Source organism: Somniosus microcephalus, chromosome 27 (genome assembly GCF_052327205.1).
Source record: "Somniosus microcephalus isolate GS21.2 chromosome 27, FLI_Smic_1.0, whole genome shotgun sequence".
NCBI classification, from domain to species: Eukaryota; Metazoa; Chordata; class Chondrichthyes; order Squaliformes; family Somniosidae; genus Somniosus; species Somniosus microcephalus.
In genome coordinates this window covers 34,257,059-34,280,218 of record NC_141013.1, presented here as the reverse complement: position 1 = coordinate 34,280,218, position 23,160 = coordinate 34,257,059, and the positions used below count along the sequence as shown (strand labels likewise).

The 23,160-nt window shown below is 49.0% G+C and overlaps 1 protein-coding gene across 1 annotated transcript in view; it reads right to left on the bottom strand.

The window, feature by feature from the left end:
- Positions 1-22,537, bottom strand: part of LOC147100116 (small EDRK-rich factor 2-like) — a 28,259-nt gene extending 5,722 nt beyond the window's left edge. The window contains exon 1 of the mRNA XM_085968832.1: positions 22,389-22,537. Within this exon, the coding sequence (XP_085824958.1) occupies positions 22,389-22,395 (7 nt within the window). The 5' untranslated portion in view covers positions 22,396-22,537. The remainder of the gene's footprint in view (positions 1-22,388) is intronic.
- Positions 22,538-23,160: the final 623 nt, after the last annotated feature.

Sequence of the window (23,160 nt, the reverse complement as noted above, 5' to 3'; positions counted from 1 at the left end):
AAGGAAGAAGAGAGACTGGGCCTCGATTATTTCCGCTGGTTTCCACTGATTTATGCCAAATTATACCCATTGAGTTTGGGCGTATTCTAATGAGATTGGGAGGATACTTGGGCATTTTGCGACATCCACAGAATGGGTGCAGCCCACAGAGGAAACTCCAGACCCTCGTGTCTAAAGGCAGCTTAATGTTAGTGATACATTTTTGATTTCCTTTGTTCCTGATGAAGTTCAAAAGAGTATCACGCACAGCCGTCAGGAAACATGCTCCCAAGCTCTTGGAGGCCGAGAAAAGCAGATGTATTCCATGAGGCAAAAAGCAAAGAGCCCACTGCTGCTATCCCAGGTCCTATATTACTAAAGTATTATCAGAGGGTCACCGTTATTAGTTTATGTATGAGAAATAGATATTCTAAATTACTACAATCTGCATCGTCTTTGCCTGTTATATTTAATAATCTTGGTTAGTTTATTGTCTAAGCCATGGTCTGATTCTTAGTTTTTCTTTACGAAACTAACAGGGGCTTGTGAAATACAGCGACAAAAATTTCTGTTCGGCCCCTGGGCTCAGTACAGGAAACTTTGTGTTAGCCGGAGTGTTCGGCAAGCTCGAGCCACCGGCAAAAATCAAGAGCCGTTTTGTTAGGTTTTTTTCTTCTTGTGGCTTTTTTTTCCCCTTCGTGGCTTTTTTTCCCCAACAGTCAGGCTCTGCAATGTCTCTCTGAAGCGGTTGCTAAGCTACAGAGACGCTTGCAAGGTACGGCCGACTGTTTAGAAGCTGTTGCTAAGCAACAGTGTTTGTTGTCAGATACGGAGATGAAAAGCTCCGTATGCTTCAACATTAACGCTGGAGTGTCCGGCAGTTTTGAGGGAACGGCAACAGCTCGGTCCCGTCGGTGCCGGATAGCACAAAGTTTCCTGTAGATCAGATATTGGGGGCAGAGACACACTCGTAGGTTCATGCGGCGCGAGACCTTATCGGAATATTTTGTACTGTGCACAAGACACACAAAACATAGCCAGCCTGTCTGACAATACAGGAAACCAGGGAAGGAAGTGGATGTGAGCGAGAAAGATTTGATAACAAAGCAAGTTAAAACAAAAGGCAATTCAGGAATAATGTTGCAGGGATTTGTAGCCAGTAGCAGGGAACGCTTAAATGGCCTCGTTAGTTGCTATATAACCTTTATACATGCTGTAGTACAAAATACAGAGACTCAACTCCATAAACCAAATTTCTACAAGTAAGATTTTGGCATAAATTTTTTTTAATTTGCCAAGTTAGGCAGTACAAATGTGATTTCCCTAGCGGATCGAACCTCCTACAAACCACAACCTGCATCCTTGTATGTGCTGTGAATGGAATGACAGCCCACAGGACTATATTGCCTTTTAATTTTGGTATAATGCACCAGACACTATGTGGGATGTCCATCATTCGCACCCATCTACCCCAGAGGGCTGTAGATACTGCACTGTCATATAGTTACGCTCATGCTGAAACTGAAATTTACACGCAAGACAACTACACAAAGTAGAAATACACATCAAGTTACGAATGAGACAAATTCATAGAAAGGAAAGATTGACTCAGTCCAAATGACGTTAAAATATCCACCCCTTCAGAAACTATTTCTTAATCTGCAAGGCTTTGAGGAAACAATCTTGCGTAGGCTTCCCAATGTGGTATTTGTACATGGGAGAAATATTACTCCCTACCGCACAGTCAGAATGACAATTCCAGAAACTGAAAACTAAAAATTCTGAACTTAAATGAACTATAGACGAGTAGCTTTGGAAGTGTCTTCATGCCAAAAGGCAGATTTCATATTAGTGAGGTTTATGTTGAAGCATTAATTATCTTGCTTTCAAAATGGCCCTGATGGGTCAACCATTAGATAATGAAGTTGGAAAACTTGCATACATTAATAGTTCCAAGAAATAATCGCCCAGCATTAAACAAACTTTTACGTTCCTAAATAGGCAGCAAAGGCCTCTTGCAATCAAATGACTAATTTTTTTCTGGTTGCGAGTATAAACAAACAAGCCTACTCCAAACTAGACTCTGGCATTCATTCTAAAATAGAACAGATACAGAATGTCAAACAATTGAACGTTGAGTTCATTTAGTTCCAGGAACAGACAAACAACTCAAGGAGTCCTCTCAAAAAGGAGATTTAAAAATCATATTGCCAAGTGCTCTTTCCCCATACTCAGTTGAGTTGGATGCTTTCCTGAAATTCAAATGGGTTCAGAAAACACCTATTCACAAAATGTGGCTCTGCCCACCACATTCTCTGGTAACTGGGCACGTAATTTAGCGGCGCAAATTGTGATTAGGAGACCCAGATATTGGAATTTGATGGCTACATTATACAATGAAGCACGAAGCAAGTCAATCATGAAAAATGTCAAGGCACAAAAATGCCCCTTTGGGTAGCAGCAGAGCTTCTGGTACAGCCTGTGCACCCAACTACTGTGGACAACAATGTTGCAAAATTTAGCAAAAATGCTGTTCCATTAAAATAAACCTGCTTTGCTCTTCATATTTTCACTGTCTTTCATCATGCTGCCCAGGTGGAATCCATTTGCCCACAACTTTCAACCTAAAGTTGTACATAAATACTGCTACATGTTATTATGTCCGTGTATAATTGAGACACGGACTGCAGGAGTTGATTATAACAAGTCTTTACTGAATGGAGACAGCCTGGAAACAAACTACAGAAGCCTGCTAGGGCCTTTTATACAGGGGTGGTCACTGCCGGTACTGCAGTCTGAGACCAGTTATTCCCTTAAAAAGGTACATACACAATTCCTCCCCTTTTAGATAAACAGTACATAACATTCATTTAACAACTAAATAATAACTAATTACAATTACAGTTGCTAGATACATTGGTTGAAGTTAAGCAATTATAAGTTCAGTCTTTGAGGAGGCTTCCTGATTCTGTCTGGATAACGCCTCTTTGGGATATCAGGTTCTTCTGGCAAGGTTGAGTCGGGATCAATGTCGTTGTTTGGTTCGTCTGCTTCCAATATCACCGATTCTGAGGTAGATGCAATTGGTACTTCGGTTTCATCGCCAGGTGTATCAGATCGTGGTGTGGAGTTGACGTTTTCCAGTGACTCTAGAATCTGGTCAGCATGGCGTCTTACAATGCTCTCTCCAACATCCACGGTATACATGAGAGGTCCTTGCCGTGTGCAGATCGTTCCTGGCTGCCATTTCTCTGTGCGGTAGTCCCGGGCAAAACTGGTTGACCTATCTTAAAACTCCTGGTCGGCCTTTCATTCATATTCTGAAACTGCCTGTTCTCCACATCTCTTCCGACGTTTGGCTTAACCAAATCCAAGCGGCATCGTAGTCTTCGATTGAAGGACATCATGGCTGGAGTTTGGTTGGTAACCGCATGTGTCGCATTCCGGTAGGCAAACAAGAAGTTATCCACTTTGTGTTGTAGGGGTATATCTTCATTACACATTGCCTTGATAGCCTTCTTGAATGTTGAACAAACCTCTCGGCCAATCCATTAGTGGCTGGATGATATGGGGCGGATGTGTAATGCTTAACACCATTGTTCTTGAAGAACCTCCGGAACTCTTCAGACACAAACTGTGGTCCATTGTCAGAGCAAATAGAGTCATAGAGTTATACAGCACGGATAGAGGCCCTTCGGCTCATCGTGTCCGCGCCGGCCATCACGCCCTGTCTAATCTAATCCCATATTCCAGCATTTGGTCCGTAGCCTTGTATGCTATGGCATTTCAAGTGCTCATCCAAATGCGTCTTGAATGTTGAGGGTTCCAGCCTCCACAACCCTTCCGGGCAGTGAGTTCCAGACTCCAACCACCCTCTGGGTGAAAAAGTTCTCTCTCAAATCCCCTCTAAACCTCCCGCCCTTTACCTTGAATCTGTGCCCCCTAGTTATTGACCCTTCTACTAAGGGAAAAAGCTCCTTAGTATCCATCCTATCTATGCCCCTCATAATTTTGTACACCTCAATCATGTCCCCCCTCAGCTCCAAGGAAAACAAACCCAATCTGCCCAGTCTCTCTTCATAGCTGAAGCGTTCCAGCCCTGGTAGCATCCTGGTGAATCTCCTCTGCACCCTCTCCAAAGCTATCACATCCTTCCTGTCGTGTGGCGACCAGAACTGCACACAGTATTCCAGCTGTGGCCTAACCAGTGTTTTATACAGCTCCATCATAACCTCCTTGCTCTTATATTCTATGCCTCGGCTAATGAAGGCAAGTATCCCATATGCCTTTTTTACCACCTTATCCACCTGTTCCGCCGCCTTCAGGGATCTGTGTACTTGCACACCCAGATCCCTCTGACCCTCCGTCTTGCCTAGGGTCTTACCATTCATTGTGTATTCCCTTGCCTTGTTAGTCCCCCCAAAGTGCATCACCTCGCACTTTTCCGGGTTAAATTCCATTTGCCACTGTTCCGCCCATCTGACCAACCCATCGATATCGTCCTGCAGACTGAGACTACCCTCCTCGCTATTTACGACCCTACCAATTTTTGTATCATCCGCGAACTTACTGATCATACCTTTTACATTCATATCCAAGTCATTAATATAGACCACAAACAGCAAGGGACCCAGCACCGATCCCTGTGGTACCCCACTGGCCACAGGCTTCCAGTCACAAAAACAACCTTCGACCATCACCCTCTGCCACTAAGCCAGTTTTGTATCCAACGTGCCAAGGCACCCTGGATTCCATGGGCTCTTACCTTCTTGACCAGTCTCCTGTGCGGGACTTTATCGAAGGCCTTACTGAAATCCATGTATACCACATTGATGCACTATCAATTGCTACAAAAGACTGGAGATTGAGAAAGTAATAAACAGGCTTTTATTACCAAAGAACAGAGCATGCCTCTTGTGGTTGCCTGGTATCCAAAAGGGCTGGAGGCTTCTGAGCAGCGACCTTTATACCCAGCCATGAGGGTGGAGCCAGGGGCGGAGTCAGCTGAGGCATGCACAGACAAGTACAACAATATGCAAGAGTGAACAACAGTACTAACAGTGAACAACAATACTAACAACAGTGGTTTACCACATTCACCCCTTGTTTAGAATTGAGTCCGGCGGGGTGAAGTGCACTAAAAATTCGTGTACTGAAGTCTATCAGGAGGCCTTGTAAGCCGTCCTGAGCGTCGCAGCAGCGGCGGTGATGGTGCAGCATCCAATGGTGAACCCGGTGTCTCGTTCAGAGGAGTTGTAGCAGGTGGCGGACCCTGGGGCTGCTGCATGCCGTCTACAGGGGTCAGAGCATGGGTAATGGGAGGTAGCAATGGTGGTCTCTCAGAGGCACCCGAAGGTGCGAGGTCTCGTGCGGGGACTGTGTCCTGGGGGTAGGCAGGAGTAGCGGTGGGTGGCGAAGAGGGTGTTTCAGGAGCACCTGCAGGTGCGAGGTCTCGAATGGAGACTGTGTCCTCCCGCCCGTCCGGGTACACCACGTAAGCATACTGCGGGTTGGCGTGGAGGAGGCTCACCCTCTCGACCAGGGGGTCCGCCTTATGGGTCCTCACGTGCTTCCGCAGTAGGACGGGACCTGGAGAAGTCAGCCATGTTGGTAGCGAAATCCCCGACGTGGACTTCCTGGGGAAGGAGAACATTCTCTCGTGAGGAGTGGCATTGGTGGGTGTACAGAGCAGCGACCGAATGGAATGGAGCGCCGCAGGGAGGACCTCCTGCCAGCGGGAGGTCGGAAGGCCCTTAGATTTTAAGTTTAAAAGGACTGCCTTCCAGACTGTCGCATTCTCCCTTTCCACCTGGCCGTTACCCCGGGGGTTGTAGCTGGTGGTCCTGCTTGTAGCAATGCCTCTCGCGAGCAGGTACTGCCGAAGTTCGTCGCTCATAAAAGATGAGCCCCTGTCGCTATGGATATAGCTAGGGAAACCGAACAAGGCGAAGAGGTCATTCAGACATTTAATGACCGTGGTACTGGTCATGTCCGAGCAAGGGATGGCAAACGGGAAACGGGAGTACTCATCAATTATATTGAGGAAGTACACATTGCGGTCAGAGGAGGGGAGGGGCCCTTTAAAATCGATGCTCAGCCGCTCGAAGGGGCGCGTGGCTTTGATCAGGCTCACTCTGTCTGGCCTATAAAAATGCGGCTTGCACTCGGCACAGATCTGGCAGTTCCTGGTCATGGTCCTGACCTCCTCGATGGAGTAGGGCAGGTTACGGGATTTGATAAAATGGAAGAACCTGGTGACCCCCGGGTGGCAGAGGTCATTGTGGAGGGTCTGTAGCCTATCAACCTGCGCGTTGGCGCACGTACCACGTGATAGGGCATCTGGGGGCTCATTGAGTTTCCCGGGCCGGTACAAGATATCGTAATTGTAGGTGGAGAGTTCGATTCTCCACCTTAAGATCTTGTCATTCTTGATTTTGCCCCGCTGCTTATTATGAAACATAAAAGCCACTGAACGCTGGTCAGTGAGCAGGGTAAATCGTTTTCCGGCCAGGTAATGCCGCCAATGTCGCACGGCTTCCACAATGGCCTGGGCCTCCTTTTCGACAGAGGAGTGTCGAATCTCGGGGCCCTGGAGGGTCCTTGAGAAAAAGGCCACGGGTCTCCCCGCCTGGTTAAGGGTTGCAGCTAGGGCAAAGTCGGATGCGTCGCTCTCCACTTGAAAAGGAAGGGACTCATCCACAGCATGCATTGTGGCCTTCGCAATGTCTCCTTTTATGAGAGTGAAGGCTGCACAGGCCTCTGCTGTCAGGGGGAAGGAGGCGGACTTGATGAGGGGTCGGGCTTTATCCGCATAGTTGGGCACCCACTGAGCATAGTAAGAGAAAAACCCCAGGCATCTCTTCAGTGCTTTCTGGCAGTGGGGGAGGGGGAGCTCCATAAGGGGGCGCATTCTATCGGGGTCTGGGCCGATGACTCCGTTCTCCACTACGCAGCCAAGAATAGCGAGGCGCGTAGTACGAAACATACATTTGTCTTTGTTGTATGTGAGATTCAGCCGCTGGGCCGTCCGGAGGAATTTCTCTAGATTAACGTCGTGGTCCTGCTGGTCGTGGCCGCAGATGGTGACGTTGTCTAGATATGGGAAAGTGGCCTGGAGCGCGTTCTGGTCAACCATCCGGTCCATCTCCCGTTGGAAGACAGAAACTCCGTTGGTGACGCCGAAGGGAACTCTGAGAAAGTGATAGAGCCGACCGTCAGCTTCAAAAGCTGTGTACTGGCGGTCCTCAGCCCTGATGGGGAGCTGGTGGTATGCCGACTTCAGATCAATCGTCGAGAACACCCGGTATTGTGCTATCTGATTGACCATGTCAGATATGCGGGGGAGTGGGTATGCATCTAGTTGGGTGTAGCGATTGATCGTCTGGCTGTAGTCAATAACTAGGCGCTGTTTTTCGCCAGTCTTCACTACCACCACTTGTGCTCGCCATGGGCTGGTGCTACTTTCAATAATCCCTTCCTTCAGGAGTCTCGCTACCTCGGATTTAATGAAGCTCCTATCCCCAACACTGTAACGCCTGCTTTTGGTAGCGATGGGCTTACAGTCGCGGGTGAGGTTAGCGAACAAGGAGGGGGGGGGGGGGAACTTTAAGGGTGGAGAGGCTGCAAATGGTGCACGGCGGGCGATTTAAAAGCTGCTGGCTGCAGACTGTGAGTGGGGGGAGGGGTCCGTCATACACTAATGTGACACTCTTAAGGTGGCACTGAAAATCCAACCCCAGTAGAACGGCAGCGCAGAGATGGGGCAGGACCAGAAGTTTAAAATTTTTGTATTCTGTGCCCCTTACTGAAAGGGTCACTACACAGTAGCCACCGACGTCCGCTGACTGGGCTTTGGAAGCCAAAGAGATCCGATGGCGCGTCGGCAGGACCGGGAGAGAGTAACTGCGCACCGTGTCGGGGTGGATAAAGCTCTCCGTGCTCCCGCTGTCAAAAAGGCAGGTAGTGGCGCGGCCGTTTACCGTAATATCCATCATGGACCTGGACAGTTGATGAGGGAGAGATTGGTCCAGCGTCACGGAGGCCAGCGTATGGTCGAGCGAGTCGATGTGGTCGTCAGATGAGGCGGTGGTTGAGTCCGGCTCCCCCGTGGTTGAAGTCGGAGGCGTCCAAGATGGCGGACAAAATGGCGGCGCCCACGGTCCCGATCCCCACGCGGCTGGGGGAGCCCAAGATGGCGGACAAGATGGCTGCGCCCACGGTTCGCACGCAGCGCTGCTGGCGTTAGCGGTCTTCCCTTTGCAGGCGCTAACGTAGTGACCTTTCTTCCCGCAGCCGGAGCAGGTAGCATTCTTCGCGGGGCAGCGTGCTCTAGGGTGTTTAGCTTGGCCACAAAAATAGCATTTTTGTGCCTTGGACATTGCTGCAGCAGTCGGAGGTGGCGGTCCCATGGCCCAAGATTGCGGCGTCCACGGCGCAGGGCGATGAGGGGAGAAAGCGTCCATATTTCTGTGGGCCGCGTCGAGCGAGAGCGCGAGGGACACTGCCTTTGTCAGGTCTATTTCACCCTTCTCCAGCAGCCTCTGCCGGGAGTAGTCGGACCTTAGACCCGCAACGAAAGCGTCTCGTATCAATCCCTCCGCATGTGCCGCGGCCGATACTTCCTTGCAGTCGCAGCCGCGTCCGAGTACCCGCAGTGCCCGTAGGAAGGCTTCCACCGATTCCCCGGGCTGCTGTCTGCGAGATCTTAAAAGGTGCCTGGCATAGACCGTGTTAACCGGGCGTGCATACTGTCCTTTCAGTAGGTCGATAGCCGCCGCGTAGGTCGTCGCATCTTGGATTAAAGTATAGACTTGGTGGCTCACCTTCGAGGCCAGGATTTTCAGTTTATTTTCATCAAGAGTCACGGTCGAGGCTTCCAGATACGCCTCAAAGCAACGCAGCCATTGTGCGAATTTAGTCGACGAACCCGCTTCTTGGGGGTCTAGGTCCAGGCATGTTGGTCTGAGGGCTCGCAGCAGCGCCTGCTGCTCAGCGTTTTGCGCCATCGGTTGATCAGCATCCGCAGCCAACATTTAACTTTGGTAATAAAATTGATGCACTATCAATTGCTACAAAAGACTGGAGATTGAGAAAGTAATAAACAGGCTTTTATTACCAAAGAACAGAGCATGCCTCTTGTGGTTGCCTGGTATCCAAAAGGGCTGGAGGCTTCTGAGCAGCGACCTTTATACCCAGCCATGAGGGTGGAGCCAGGGGCGGAGTCAGCTGAGGCATGCACAGACAAGTACAACAATATGCAAGAGTGAACAACAGTACTAACAGTGAACAACAATACTAACAACAGTGGTTTACCACACACATCCACTGCGTTACCCTCATCCACACACCTAGTCACCCCCTCAAAAAATTCAATCAAATTAGTCAGACATGATTTTCCCTTGACAAAGCCATGTTGACTATCCCTGATTAATCCTTGCCTCTCCAAGTGGAGACTGATTTTGTCCCTCAGAATTTTTTCCAATAATTTTCCCACCACTGATGTTAGGCTCACTGGCCTATAGTTCCCCGGTTTGTCCCTACTCCCCTTCTTGAATAATGGAACTACATTAGCGGTTCTCCAGTCGTCTGGCACATCCCCGGTGGCCAGAGAGGTTCTGAATATGTGTGTTAGAGCCCTCGCAATCTCTTCCTTTGCCTCACACAGCAGCCTGGGATACATTTCGTCCGGGCCTGGGGATTTATCCATTTTTAGGCCTGCTAAAACCGCCAATACCTCCTCCCTCTCGATGTTAATGTGTTCAGGCAGCCCATTCCTGGCGAATATGGTTCGTAAGACTGTGATAGTTTTTTCTGTGGTGATCGAGGACATTTTTATTACCTCTGGCCACTTTGACTGTGCATCCACCGCAATTAAAAACATCGAGTCCATAAAAGGGACCAGCAAAATCAATGTGCACCCTTTGCCATGGAGATGAGGGCCACTCCCATGGATGTAGAGGGGCTTGTGGTGGGGCGTTTTGGACCTTCTGGCATCCTGTACAGCTCTTGGTCATCTCTTCGATTTCTCTATCGATTCCCGGCCACCACACAAATGGTCTGGCTAAGTTCTTCATTTTTACCCCTCCCAGATGACCCTCATGAAGCTCATTGAGCCCTCTATCCTTCAATTTGGGTGGAATTACTACTCTGGATCCACACATCAAGGTTCCTCTGCACACTGACAGCTGTTCTCTTCTCGGCGAGAATGCTGGCAGCAGTGGTTCGCCATGTGCTGGCCATCCCTTCACCGTTAAATCATTGACCCGACACTCTCCTGGGTCTTTTAGTGTTTCCTTTTCTATGTTTGCATTCGTCACCGGGAGACATTCGACTATAGTCGAGTGGAATAACTCCACTGGATCCACTGCCAGTTCTTCTTCCACCGTCGGCAACGGTAGGCGCGACAATCCATCAGCATTCCCATGCTGTTTAGTTCCTTTGTACTCGATGTCATATTGGTGTGCCCCTAGGAAAAGGGACCACCTCTGTAGCTGTTGTGCCGTCATTATCGGTACGCCCTTCTGAAAGTTGAAAATGGAGATGAGAGGTTGATGATCAGTTAGTAGAGTAAATTTCTGACCGTGCAGGTAGTGATTGAACTTCTTCACCCCCCACACCAGGCTGAGGGCCTCTCTGTCAATCTGGGCGTAGTTACGCTCGGCTGAAGTTAACGAGCGTGACGCAAAAGCTATCGGCCTCTCTGAACCATCAAGGAATTTATGTGACAGTACCGCCCCAATGCCGTAGGGAGACGCATCACACGCCAGTCTTATCGGTAGTGATGGGTTGTAGTGAGCCAATACTTCTCTTGAAGTGATTAGGTCCTTACTCTTCATTGCTCCATTTCCATGCTACTCCCGTTCGTAGTAGGGCGTTCAGTGGATGCAGAATGGTGGACAAATTCGGCAAAAACTTATGGTAGTAATTCACCAATCCGAGGAATGACCTCAGTTGCGACACATTTTCAGGCGCTGGAGCCTTAACTACCGCTTCAATTTTGTCAGGGGACTTATGCAACCCCTCTTCATCAATCACGTGGCCACAATACGATATCCGTTTCTTACAAAACTCACACTTGGGGCGATTGGCTCATAGCCCATGTTCACGCAGTCTAGTGAGCACCTGCTCTAGGTTGGCAAGGTGTTCACTGTCATCTTCACCTGTCACTAGGGTGTCGTCCAAGTAACACCGAGTCCCTGGAATCCCTTGCAGGACTTGTTCCATCGCTCTTTGCCATATCGCCGGAGCTGATGCTACTCCGAATACCAGTCGATTATACTGGTAAAGACCTTTGAGAGTGTTTATCGTGAGATACTTCCTAGAGGATTCTTCAACTTCCATCTGCAAATATGCTTGTGCTAGGTCAATTTTTGTAAAACGCTTCCCTCCAGATAGTGATGCGAAGATATCTTCTATCCTTGGAAGAGGATATTGTACTGTGTGAAGGACTGGGTTCACCGTCACCTTGAAGTCCCCACAGATGCGAACCTTCCTTGGCTCCTCAGACCTATTGTTTAACGTTTTCTTCATGACAGGAACGATGGGCGTCACCCACTCGCTCCAGTCTACCTTAGACAATAAGCCTGCATTCTCCAGATTCTCCAGCTCTGCCTCGACGGCTGGGCGAATTGCATATGGTACCGGTCTTGCTTTGAAAAGCTTGGGAATTGCATTCTCCTCTATTTTTATCAAGGCGGTTACGCCTTTAAGAGTGCCCAGTTCTTGTTGAAATACCTCTTTGGCATCAGCTAAGATTGTTGACAATCGTCCAGGAGTGACGTCGTCATCCTTTTTACCAGCCACCGTCAGTGCCTGAATGGAGTGCCAGTCTAAACTTATCTTTCTGATCCATTCACATCCCAATAACGGTGGTCCACCATCTTGCAGAATGTAGAGATACAATTTCTGTATTTTCTTGCCGTTGTATTCGACAGGCACCCTTATTTTTCCTCTGGGGTATACTTTTTGCCCCGTATACGTCGTCAAGACGATGGATGTCTCTCTCAAGGGTATGTGTGAGAATAGCCGCTCGTAGTCTCGTCGATTCATGATGGTTAGAGCTGATCCTGTATCCAATTCCATTTTGACTTGGGACCCTGCTATCGTGAGGGTGACCCAAATGGTTCGGTGATCCTCTTTTGCGATTACGTTGTGAAGTTTGAGACAGCTTAGTCCCTTGTTCCCGGATTCACTATCGCTCATCTGGTCTTCGGAACTACTGTCCGTCATCTTTTGTACTTTCCTGTACGGTTCCTTAGTAGCCTTTTTGTTGTCGTTAGTCTTCTTCCCAGACCTGCAAACTTGTGCAATGTGTCCCATCTTTCCGCATTGCCTGCATATTTTGTCCTTGGACCAGCAGTCCTTCTGGTCATGGTTTGTTCTGCCGCAGCGATAACATTTTGCAAATCCCCGTGTCATTTCGTGGGTGCCGTATTCCTGTGGCTTTTGTTGTATTTCCGCAGCTCCCCTTGCTGCTGCTTCGTACGATACTGCCACGCTGAAAGCCTTATCTAGCGTCAGCTCTTTCTGTGAGAGTAACCTCTTCTGGGTTCCTTCACTCAGGAAGTCCACAGACAAATTTGTCCCGTAAGGTATCTGCCAGTCCTGCTCCGAACTGGCAGTGCTTTGATAGCTTGCGTAGTTCCGTAAGGTAATCAGCATTGCTCTCATTTTTATGCTGATTTCTCCTGTGGAATTTAAACCTTTCTGCTATCAGCAGCGGTGTAGGATTTAGGTGTTCCTGTAGGATAGCAACAATTTCGTTAAAACTCTTCGCCTTCGGTTTGGCTGGCGTAATCAGGTCCCGCAATAGGCCGTACGTTCTTGCGCCCATTAAATTTAGCAATACCGATGCCTTTTTCTCATCGGCTATTTCATTTGCCTCGCAATATACCTCGACTCTTTCCACATACGTGGTCCAGTCTTCTATTGCATTATCGAAGGCAGTGATATCGCCAGTCTTTGGCATCTTGAAAATCTAAGATGGCGCCTCCCGCGCTTTGCCTTCGTTCCCGATGGATCAAAATGGCGCCTCCCGCGCTTTTCCTTCTTCCCCGCCGAGTTAAGATGGCGCCTCCCGCGCTTTCCCGCCGCTGCCAACGCTGTTGCTGGCGATTATATTTATTTTACTATCCTGTAATGGCGACACCCCATGGTCTTCGCGCCTCCCCGATCGCTGCTGCCAACGCCGCTCTCCGCGGTATTTTTATTTTTCTATCGCGCTTCAATATTTGCTCCGTTAATTGAAGAACCGTTCCCGTTGTGGAGCAGACCCTCTGGGACACTTCCCTCCTTCTTCTTAGGTCCGAACGCTGCCCGGCTTCGAAGCACCGGCCGCGCGCTGTGCGCTCCACCCTCTCTCTTTGCTTCCCAACTCGCTGCCCGGCCCCGTTGCAGAGCCACCCGATCGAGCTCTAGCCCGCCGCAGCCCAGGAAGGATCAGTGCACTACCTGCCACCAATCCGATTAGCTGGAAAACCACAGACTGGAGAACCAAGCCTGGCTCTCGACAGTCTCTCCTGCACTTTTCAATTCGATGATTTGGAGGGCGGTTGCCCACGGTCGACGCCCGTTTCTCGAGTTTCTTTGGATTATTATTTTTTTTCCCTTCTGGCTTCGACCTTCAATAACGTCGTCTGAGGTGCTGCCGAGTTGCAGGTAAGTTCGTTTCTTACTCGTCGCCAGTATTATGTCCGTGTATAATTGAGACATGGACTGCAGGAGTTGATTATAACAAGTCTTTACTGAATGGAGACAACCTGGAAACTGAAACTACAGAAGCCTGCTAGGGCCTTTTATACAGGGGTGGTCACTGCCGGTACTGCAGTCTGAGACCAGTTATTCCCTTAAAGGTACATACACAACACATGTTGTTACTGGATGGGTCTTGTGATCGGTTATGCAAATCACAACTAAATCCATCCACTACACACTTGCTACTTGGTACAGAACAGAGGAGATGCTTTCTTAGCATGCAATCTGACTTTTACAGCTTTTCTACAAACTAAAGTTTTGGACAACTAAATCCAGCAGCAACAACCTAACCTGCAAGTGTGGGTTAGGATCGTTTACACAAAAAAAAAAAAATTCTGACTATTTCAAGTGCATACCCCACTGGCAGTTCTATGCAGGACAGGAAACTCAGCTCAGGGTCTCCCAGAACTAGAATGGTCTCTTCTTTACAGTACAGTACTGGACTGGCCTGACATTTAAGGGTCACTACAATTATTGCCTCCAGCAGCTTAGTCAGTCAGTTACAATGATCCGCATGTCACTATTTCAGACCATTGCCCCCACAGGCCATACTTGAGATCTTTAAAAGGGGATAGGAACATAGAAACATAGAAGATAGGAGGAGTAGGCCATTCGGCCCTTCGAGCCTGCTCCGCCATTCAACGAGATCATGGCTGATCATCCAAACCCTAGCACCCGGTCCCTACACCGACAGCCATCCCACCCAAGCCCTATCCCTGTAACCCCACATATTTAATCCCCCCTAACACTAAGGGCCAATTTTTTATCATGGCCAATCAACCTAACCCGCACATCTTTGGACTGTGGGAGGAAACCGGAGCACCCGGAGAAAACCCACGCAAATACGGGGAGAATGTGCAAACTCCAGAGTCACCCGAGGCCGGATTTGAACCCGGGTCCCTGGCGCTGTGAGGCAACAGTGCTAACCACTATGCCAGGTTAGTAGCCAAATGCCACACCCGTGCTCCAGTCTATCCCTCAGCATAGAAACATAGAAGATAGGAGCAGGCCATTCGGCCCCTCGAGCCTGCTCCGCCATTTAATGAAATCATGGCAGATCATCCAAATTCAGTACCCTGACAAGACAGCAACAGCAATCCAACAACAAAAAGTACAATGATCAAGTGCGTAGCAAAAGAACCCATCACTGGACAGGCCAGCAGGAATGTAAGTTTTCAGCCAGAAGTAGGGTGCATTAGGAGTACAGCACAGATTCACAAGAATGTCAGGGCTCAATGGGTCAAATTATGACAAATAGTTGCATAAATTTGATTTGTATCCCATCGAGTTTAGACGGTTGATCTAATCGAGGAGTTTTAAAATGATAAAAGGGATTCAATAGGGTAGATACAGAGAAATGACTCCCTCTTATGGGGGAAACAATCTTAAAATTAGAGCTCGGCCATTTAGGAAAGAGATCAGCAAACACTTTTTTCACACAAAGGGTAGAGAAAATCTAGAACCCTTCCCCAAAAAGCTGTGGATGCTGGGACAATTGCAGCTGTCAAGACAGAGATGGATGGAGTTTTGTTAGGTACGGTTATCAAGAGGGATGGAGCAAAGGTAAATGGAGCGGAGGTACAGATCAGCTATGAGCCAATTGAGAAAAAAAGACTTGCATTTATATAGCACCTTTCACAGCCATGGGACATCCCAAAGTGCTTTACAGCCAATACTTTCTGAAGTGTAGTCACTGTTGTAATGTAGGAAACGCGGCAGATTTGCGCACAGCAAGCTCCCACAAACAGCAATGTGATAATGACCAGATTAGCTGTCTTATTGATGTTGATGATTGAGGGATAAATATTACCCAGGACACCAGGGATAACTCCCTTGCTCTTCTTCGAAATACAGGAAACTTTGGTTTATCCGGAGGTTCTATGTCCGGAATACTCGATCTAACGGCAAAAATCAGGAGCCGTTTTCTTAAGTTTTTTTAGATCTCGTTCTTTTTTTTCCCCCCCAGTCAGCCACTGCAAGGTCTGTAGCTATAGCAACAGCTTCAGCTACAGACGCTTGCAGCTGCAGCCAACTCTTTAGAAGCTGTTGCTAAGCAAGTGTTTGTTGTCAGATACGGAGATGAAAACCTCCGTATGCTTCAACATTAACTTTGTATGTCCGGCAGTTTTGATAGGTCGGCAACACGCCGGTCCCGTCGGTGCCGGATATCACAAAGTTTCCTGTAGTGCCTTTTACAAAATAAATCTTTTACATCCACCCGAGAGAGCAGATAGGGAATCGGTTTTACATCTCATCTGAAAGACGGCACCTCTGACAGTGCAGCACTCCCTCAGTTCTTCACTGGGAGCGTCAGCCTAGATTTTTGTGCTAAGCCTCTGGAGTGGGACTCTCACCCACAAACTTCTGACTCAGAGCAGAGAGAGTGCTACCCACCTGAGCCACTTGCTGACACGCCAACTGAATGGTGAAGGAGGCTCGAATGGCCTCCTCCTGCTCACCACTGCAACTACATTAGTGCAAAGTGGCTTTGCTCCACGTTGATGCTGTTTATGCCAATGACAGCTTGAACCAGGGCCATCAACAGGTCCAGGCAGCGGGTGTTCGAGCAGGTCGTTTGGTCCGACTGCTGGCGACGTTCGCACCCAGATAATCTTAGAGATGGAGCACGCGGTGTCCACAAGGGGGGGGGGGAAGAGACTGGAGTGCATCATCACCCCAAGGAATGGCATTTAAATTTAATTAGTTAAGTTTCCTTTTAATTTAATTTACAGTTTTTATTGGTTGTGCATAGAATTGTCTATCAAATAGCAAAGCGCTCTCCACCCTAATCCCACTTTCCAGCTCTTGGTCCGTAGCCTTGCAGGTTACGGCACTTCAAGTGCATATCCAAGTACTTTTTCAGGCAGTGAGTTCCAGACCCCCACCACCCTCCGAGTGAAAACATTTCTCCTCAAATCACCCTCTAAACCTCCTACCAATTGCTTTAAATCTATGTCCCCTGGTTATTGACCCTTCTGCTGAGGGAAATAGGTCCTTCCTATCCACTCTATCTAGGCCCCTCATAATTTTATACACCTCAATTAGGTCCCCACTCAGCCTCCTCTTCCAAAGAAAACAACCCCAGCCTATCCAATCTTTCCTCATAGCTAAGATTTCCCAGCCCAGACAACATCCTCGTAAATTTCCTCTGTACCCTCTCTAGTGCAATCACATCCTTCCTGTAACGTGGTGACCAGAACTGTACGCAGTACTCTAGCTGCGGCCTAACGAGTGTTTTATACAGTTCAAGCATAACCTCCCTGCTCTTATATTCTATGCCTCGGCTAATAAAGGAAAGTATCCCGTATGCCTTCTTAACCACCTTATCTACCTGTCCTGCTACCTTCAGGGATCTGTGGACATGCACGCCAAGGTCCCTCTGATCCTCTGCACTTCTCAGTGTCCTACCATTTATTGGTGTATTCCCTTGCCTTGTTAGCTCTCCCCAAATGCATTACCTCACACTTTTCTGGATTGAATTCCATTTGCCACTGTTCTGCCCACCTGACCAGTCCATTGATATCTTCCTGCAGTCTGCAGCTTTCTTCATTATCAACCACGCGGCCAATTTTTGTATCATCTGCAAACTTCTTAATCATACTTCCTACATTCAAGTCCAAATCATTGATATATACAGGTACACTATCCCTTATCCGAAAGCCTTGGGACCAGCTGAGTTTCGGTTTTTGGATTTCAGAAGGTATTATTATAAGACTGGGAAATTTGTATTTAATATAAATTGTAAAAGTTCAGGCTACCTCTTGCGACTGTTCCGTGTCTCATTCCCCTTCCTGCTTCTCTGGAAAGCCGGCTATTGGCTGACTCCTACTAAGCTGGCCCGCAAATCAGGTTGGGGGTCGGGAAGAAAAGAATATCGGACGGGTCGGGAGAAAAGAATATCGGATGGGCCGCTGTATTGTTGGGTTCACTCTCCCGGTACCTCCTTCACACTGCCCGGCTCGGCCTGCAATCTCCTACCCAGGAGGGAACTCTGTGACCCTCTGCCCTGCTCAGCGTAAGTCATGCGCCACTCTGGTCATGTCGTGCGCACGACTTATGCTGAACAAAAAAACTCAGTTTTTAGAGGTTTTCGGAAGTTCGGATAAAGGATAGTCTACCTGTACCACAAAAAGCAAAGGACCCAGTACTGAGCCCTGCGGAACCCCACTGGAAACACCCTTCGACCATTACCCTTTGTTTCCTGCCTCAGAGCCAATTTTGGATCCAACTTCCCACTTTGCCTTGGATCCCATGGGCTTTTCCTTTCATGACCGGTCTGTCATGCAGGATCTCATCAAAAGCCTTGCTAAAATCCAGATAGACTACATCAAACGCACTACCCTCATCGACCCTCCTTGTTACCACCACAAAAAATTTACTCAAGTTAGTCAGACACGACCTTCCCTTAACAAACCCACGCTGACTGTCCCCGATTAATCAGTGTCTTTCTAAATGAAGATTTATCCTGTCCCTCAGAATTTTTTCCAATAATTTTCCCACCAGAGGTTAGGCTGACTGGCCTGTAATTACTCGGTCTATCCCTTTCTCCCTTTTTAAACAACAGTACCATGTTAGCAGTCCTCCGGCACACCTGTAGCCAGAGAGGATTGGAAAATGATGGTCAGAGCAGCTGCTAGTTTTTTTAAAATTCATTGATGGGATGTGGGCGTCGCTGGCTGGCTAGGCCAGCATTTAGTGCCTATCCCCAATTGCCCTTAAGAAGATGGTGGTGAGCCGCCTTCTTGAACCGCTGCAGTCCATATGGTGTAGGTACACTCACAATGCTGTTAGGAAGGGAGTTCCAGGATTTTGGCCCAGCGACAGTGAAGGAACGGCGATACAGGTCCAAGTCAGGATGGTGTGTGGCTTGGAGGGGAACTTGTAGGTGGTGATGTTCCCATGCGTCTGCTGCCCTTGTCCTTCTAATTGGTAGTGGTCGCAGGTTTGGAAGGTGCTGTTGAAGGAGCTTTGGCGAGTTGCTGCAGCGCATCTTGTAGATGGTACACACTGCAGCCACAGTGCGCCGGTGGTGGAGGGAGTGAATGTTTAAGGTGGTAGATGGGGTGCCAATCAAGCGGGCTGCTTTATCCTGAATGGTGTCGAGCTTCTTAGTGTTGTTGGAGCTGCACTCATCCAGGCAAGTGGAGAGTATTCCATCACACTCCTGACTTGTGCCTTGTAGATGGTGGAGAGGCTTTGGGGAGTCAGGAGGTGAGACACTCGCCGCAGAATTCCCAGCCTCTGGCCTGCTCTTGTAGCCACAGTATTTATATGGCTGGTCCAGTTCAGTTTCTGATCAATGGTAACCCCCAGGATGTTGATAGTGGGGGATTCGGTGATGGTAATGCCATTGAATGTCAAGGGGAGATGGTTAGAGTCTCGCTTGTTGGAGATGGTCATTGCCTGGCACTTGTGTGGTGCGAATGTTACTTGCCACTTGTCAACCCAAGTCTGAATGTTGTCCAGGTCTTGCTGCATATGGACACGGACTGCGTCAGTATCTGACAAGTCTCGAATGGTGCTGAACAGTGTGCAATCATCAGCAAACATCCCCACTTCTGACCTTATGATGGAGGGAAGGTCATTGATGAAACAGCTGAAGATGGTTGGGCCTAGGACACTGCCCTGAGGAACTCCTGCAGTGATGTCATGCGATTGAGATGAATGACCTCCAACAACCACAGCCAACTTCCTTTGTGCTAGGTATGATTCCAACCAATGGAGAGTTTTCCCCTTGATTCCCATTGACTTCAGTTTAGCTAGGGCTCCTTGATGCCACACTTGATCAAATGCTGCCTTGATGTCAAGGGCAGTCACTCTCACCTCACCTCTTGAATTTAGCTCTTTTGTCCATGTTTGGACCAAGGCTGTAATGAGGTCAGGAGCTGAGTGGTCCTGGCGGAACCCAAACTGGGCGTCAGTTAGCAGGTTATTGCTGAGTAAGTGCCGCTTGAAGGCACTGTCGACGACACCTTCCATCACTTGCTGATGATTGAGAGTAGACTGATGGGACGGTAATTGGCCGGGTCGGATTTGTCCTGCTTTTTGTAGACAGGACATACTTGGGCAATTTTCCACATTGCCAGGTAGATGCCAGTGTTGTAGCTGTACTGGAACAGCTTGGCTAGGGGCGCAGCTAGTTCTGGAGCACAAGTCTTCAGTACTATTGCCGGAATGTTGTCAGGGCCCATAGCCTTTGCAGTATCCAGTGTCTTCAGCCGTTTCTTGACATCACGTGGAGTGAATTGAATGGGCTGAAGACTGGCATCTGTGATGCTGGGGACCTCAGGAGGAGGCCGAGATGGATCATCCACTCGGCACTTCTGGCTGAAGATAGTTGCAAATGCTTCAGCCTTGTCTTTTGCACTCACATGCTGGGCTCCACCATCATTGAGGTTGGAGCCTCCTCCTCCTGTTAACTGTTTAATTGTCCACCACCACTCACGACTGGATGTGGCAGGACTGCAGAGCTTTGATTTGATCCGATGGTTGTGAGCGCTTAGCTCTGTCTATCGCATGTTGCTTCCGTTGTTTGGCATGCAAGTAGTCCTGTGTTGTAGCCTCACCAGGTTGACACCTCATTTTTCGGTATGCCTGGTGCTGTTCCCGGCATACTCTCCTGCACTCTTCGTTAAACCAGGGTTGATCTCCCGGCTTGATGGTAATGGTAGAGTGAGGGATATGCCGGGCCATGAGGTTACAGATTGTGGTTGAATACAATTCTGCTGCTGCTGCTGATGGCCCACAGCGCCTCATGGATGCCCAGTTTTGAGTTGCCAGATTTGTTCGAAATCTGTCCCATTTAGCACGGTGGTAGTGCCACACAACACGGTGGAGAGTATCCTCAACATGAAGACGGGACTTCGTCTCCACAAGGACTGTGCGGTGGTCACTTCCACCAATGCTGTCATGGACAGATGCATCTGCAACAGGTAGATTGGTGAGGACGAGATCCAAGTAGGTTTTTCCCTCTTGTTGGTTCCCTCACCACCTGTCGCAGACCCAGTCTGGCAGCTATGTCCTTTAGGACTCGGCCAGCTCGGTCAGTTGTGGTGCTACCGAGCCACTCTTGGTGATGGACATTGAAGTCCCCCACCCAGAGTACATTCTGTGCCCTTGCTACTCTCAGTGCTTCTTCCAATTGGTGTTCAACATGAAGGAGTACTGATTCATGAGCTGAGGGAGGGCAGTAGGTGGTAATCAGCAAGAGGTGTCCTTGCCCATGTTTGACTTGATGCCATGAGACCTCATGGGGTCCTGAGTCAATGTTGAGGACTCCCAGGGTTACTCCCTCCTGACTGTATACCACGGTACCACCACCTCTGCCTTACTTCTCTTAACAGTCTGGGATACATTTCATCCAGGCCTGGGGATTTATCCACTTTCAAAGATGCTAAACCCCTTAATACTTCCTCTTTCATCAGGTTTATTTCATCTAATATTTTATACTCCTCCTCCCCGATTGCAATATCTGCATCACCTCTCTTTTGTAAAAACAGATGCAAAGTATTCATTAAGAACCATACCCACATCTTCCACCTCCACACAGATTACCTTTATGGTCTCCAATAGGCCCTACTCTTTCTTTAGTTATCCTCTTGCTCTTAATGTATTTATAAAATAATCTTTGGGTTTTCCTTGACTTTACTTGCCAACACTTTTTCATGCTCTCTCTTTGGTTTCCTAATGTCCTTTTTAATTACACCCCTACACTTTCTATACTCCTCTGAAGTTTCTGCAGTATTGAGCCCTTGGTATCAGTCATAACCCTCCCTTTTTTTCTTTATCCTATCCTGCATGTCCCTTGACATCCAAGGGGCTCTAGATTTGTAAGTCCCACCCTTTTTCTTTAAACTTGCTCTGAACCCTCAGGATCGCCTCCTTGAATTGCTCAAATGTGAAAAGTCACACAACACCAGGTTATAGTCTAACAGCTTTATTTGAAATCATAAGCTTTCGGAGCACTGCTCCTTCATCGGGTGAAGTCACCTGACGAAGGAGCAGCACTCCAAAAGTTCGTGATTTCAAATAAAGCTGTTGCACTATAACCTGGTGTTGTGTGACTTCTTACATTTGTCCACCCCAGTCCAACACCGGCATCTCCACATCTTGAATTGCTCAGACACTGATTCACCTTCAAGTCGCCATTTCCAGTCCACTTGAGCTAAATCCCATCTCAGCTTAGCAAAATTGGCTCCCTCCCCACCCCCCCCAAATTGAGAACTTTTATTCCTGGTCTATCTTTGTCTTTTTCCCTAAGGATATTCGGGGCTGAGCTGGGACCAGAGCATCAGTGGATGGAGGAGGTCAAAGTGCCAGCGCTGAGCTGCTGATGGCCAGCAGGGGGCTCCACCTCCGCCCGTCCCTTTAATGGCCGGACCGCCCCTTTAATGGCTGCCGCTGGTGTGAGCCGACTATTTTTACCCTGAGGCCCGAGTGTGTACGTGGCGGAGACCGCCATAAGCCCGGGGCCCCGCTCACTCCCCGGCTCGGCCTAACCCGCGGGACTCGAGTAAACGGCGGTGGCGGAAGGGAGAGACTCGCCGACCCGAAACCCCCGGGCCCGGCGCCTCTCTCGCTCTCTCCCCGGGATTGGAGCGGCCCGGGCCCGCCTGTGCTGAGGGTCTCTCTCCCGCTCCACCCCCGGTGCTACTCACGGGTCATCCTTCGATCTTCTCTTCTCTTCCCCCCCCGACCAGCCGAGTCCGCTCCCGCGACACGCCTCGGGCGCCAACCTCGCCTCGCCGCAACCTAAGCTCGCCCCGGTCCGCCGCCCGCTCCTGATTGGCCGCAGCCGCTTTCTGTATGGCTGCCTGCCACGTCCATCAAATGACGTCACCCCTCCTGCCGGTTGGATTGCGAGGCGCATGCGCGGTCAGGGGGTTAGGGGCGGGGCTGGCGGCCTATCTGGCTCCCCCCCCCCCCGGGAGGTTTCAGCTTTGATGGATGAGGCAAAAATTGTCAATAGACTAAACATGTGGAACTGTGTCTTAATAGGCTTGTGACAAAATTGGTCATATTTTGAACCGGTTTGCCTCCTCCCTTCCCGCCATCCAGGGCCCCAAACACTCCTTCCCAGTGCAGCGCTGAGGGAGTGCCGCACTGTCAGAGGTACCGTCTTTCGGATGAGACGCTAAACCGAGGCCCCCATCTGCTCTCTCAGGTGGACGTAAAAGATCCCATGGACTATTTAGAAGAGCAGGGGAGATATCGCCGGTGTCCTGGCCAATATTTATCCCTCAATCAACATAACAAAAACAGATTATCTGGTCATTATCACATCACTGTTTGTGGGAGCTTGCTGTGCGCAATTGGCTGCCATGTTTCCCACTCTTAGGCAACAGTGACTACACGCCAAAAGTACTTCATTGGCTGTAAAGCACCTTGAGACGTCTGGTGGTTGTGAAAGATGTGCGGGTTAGGTTGATT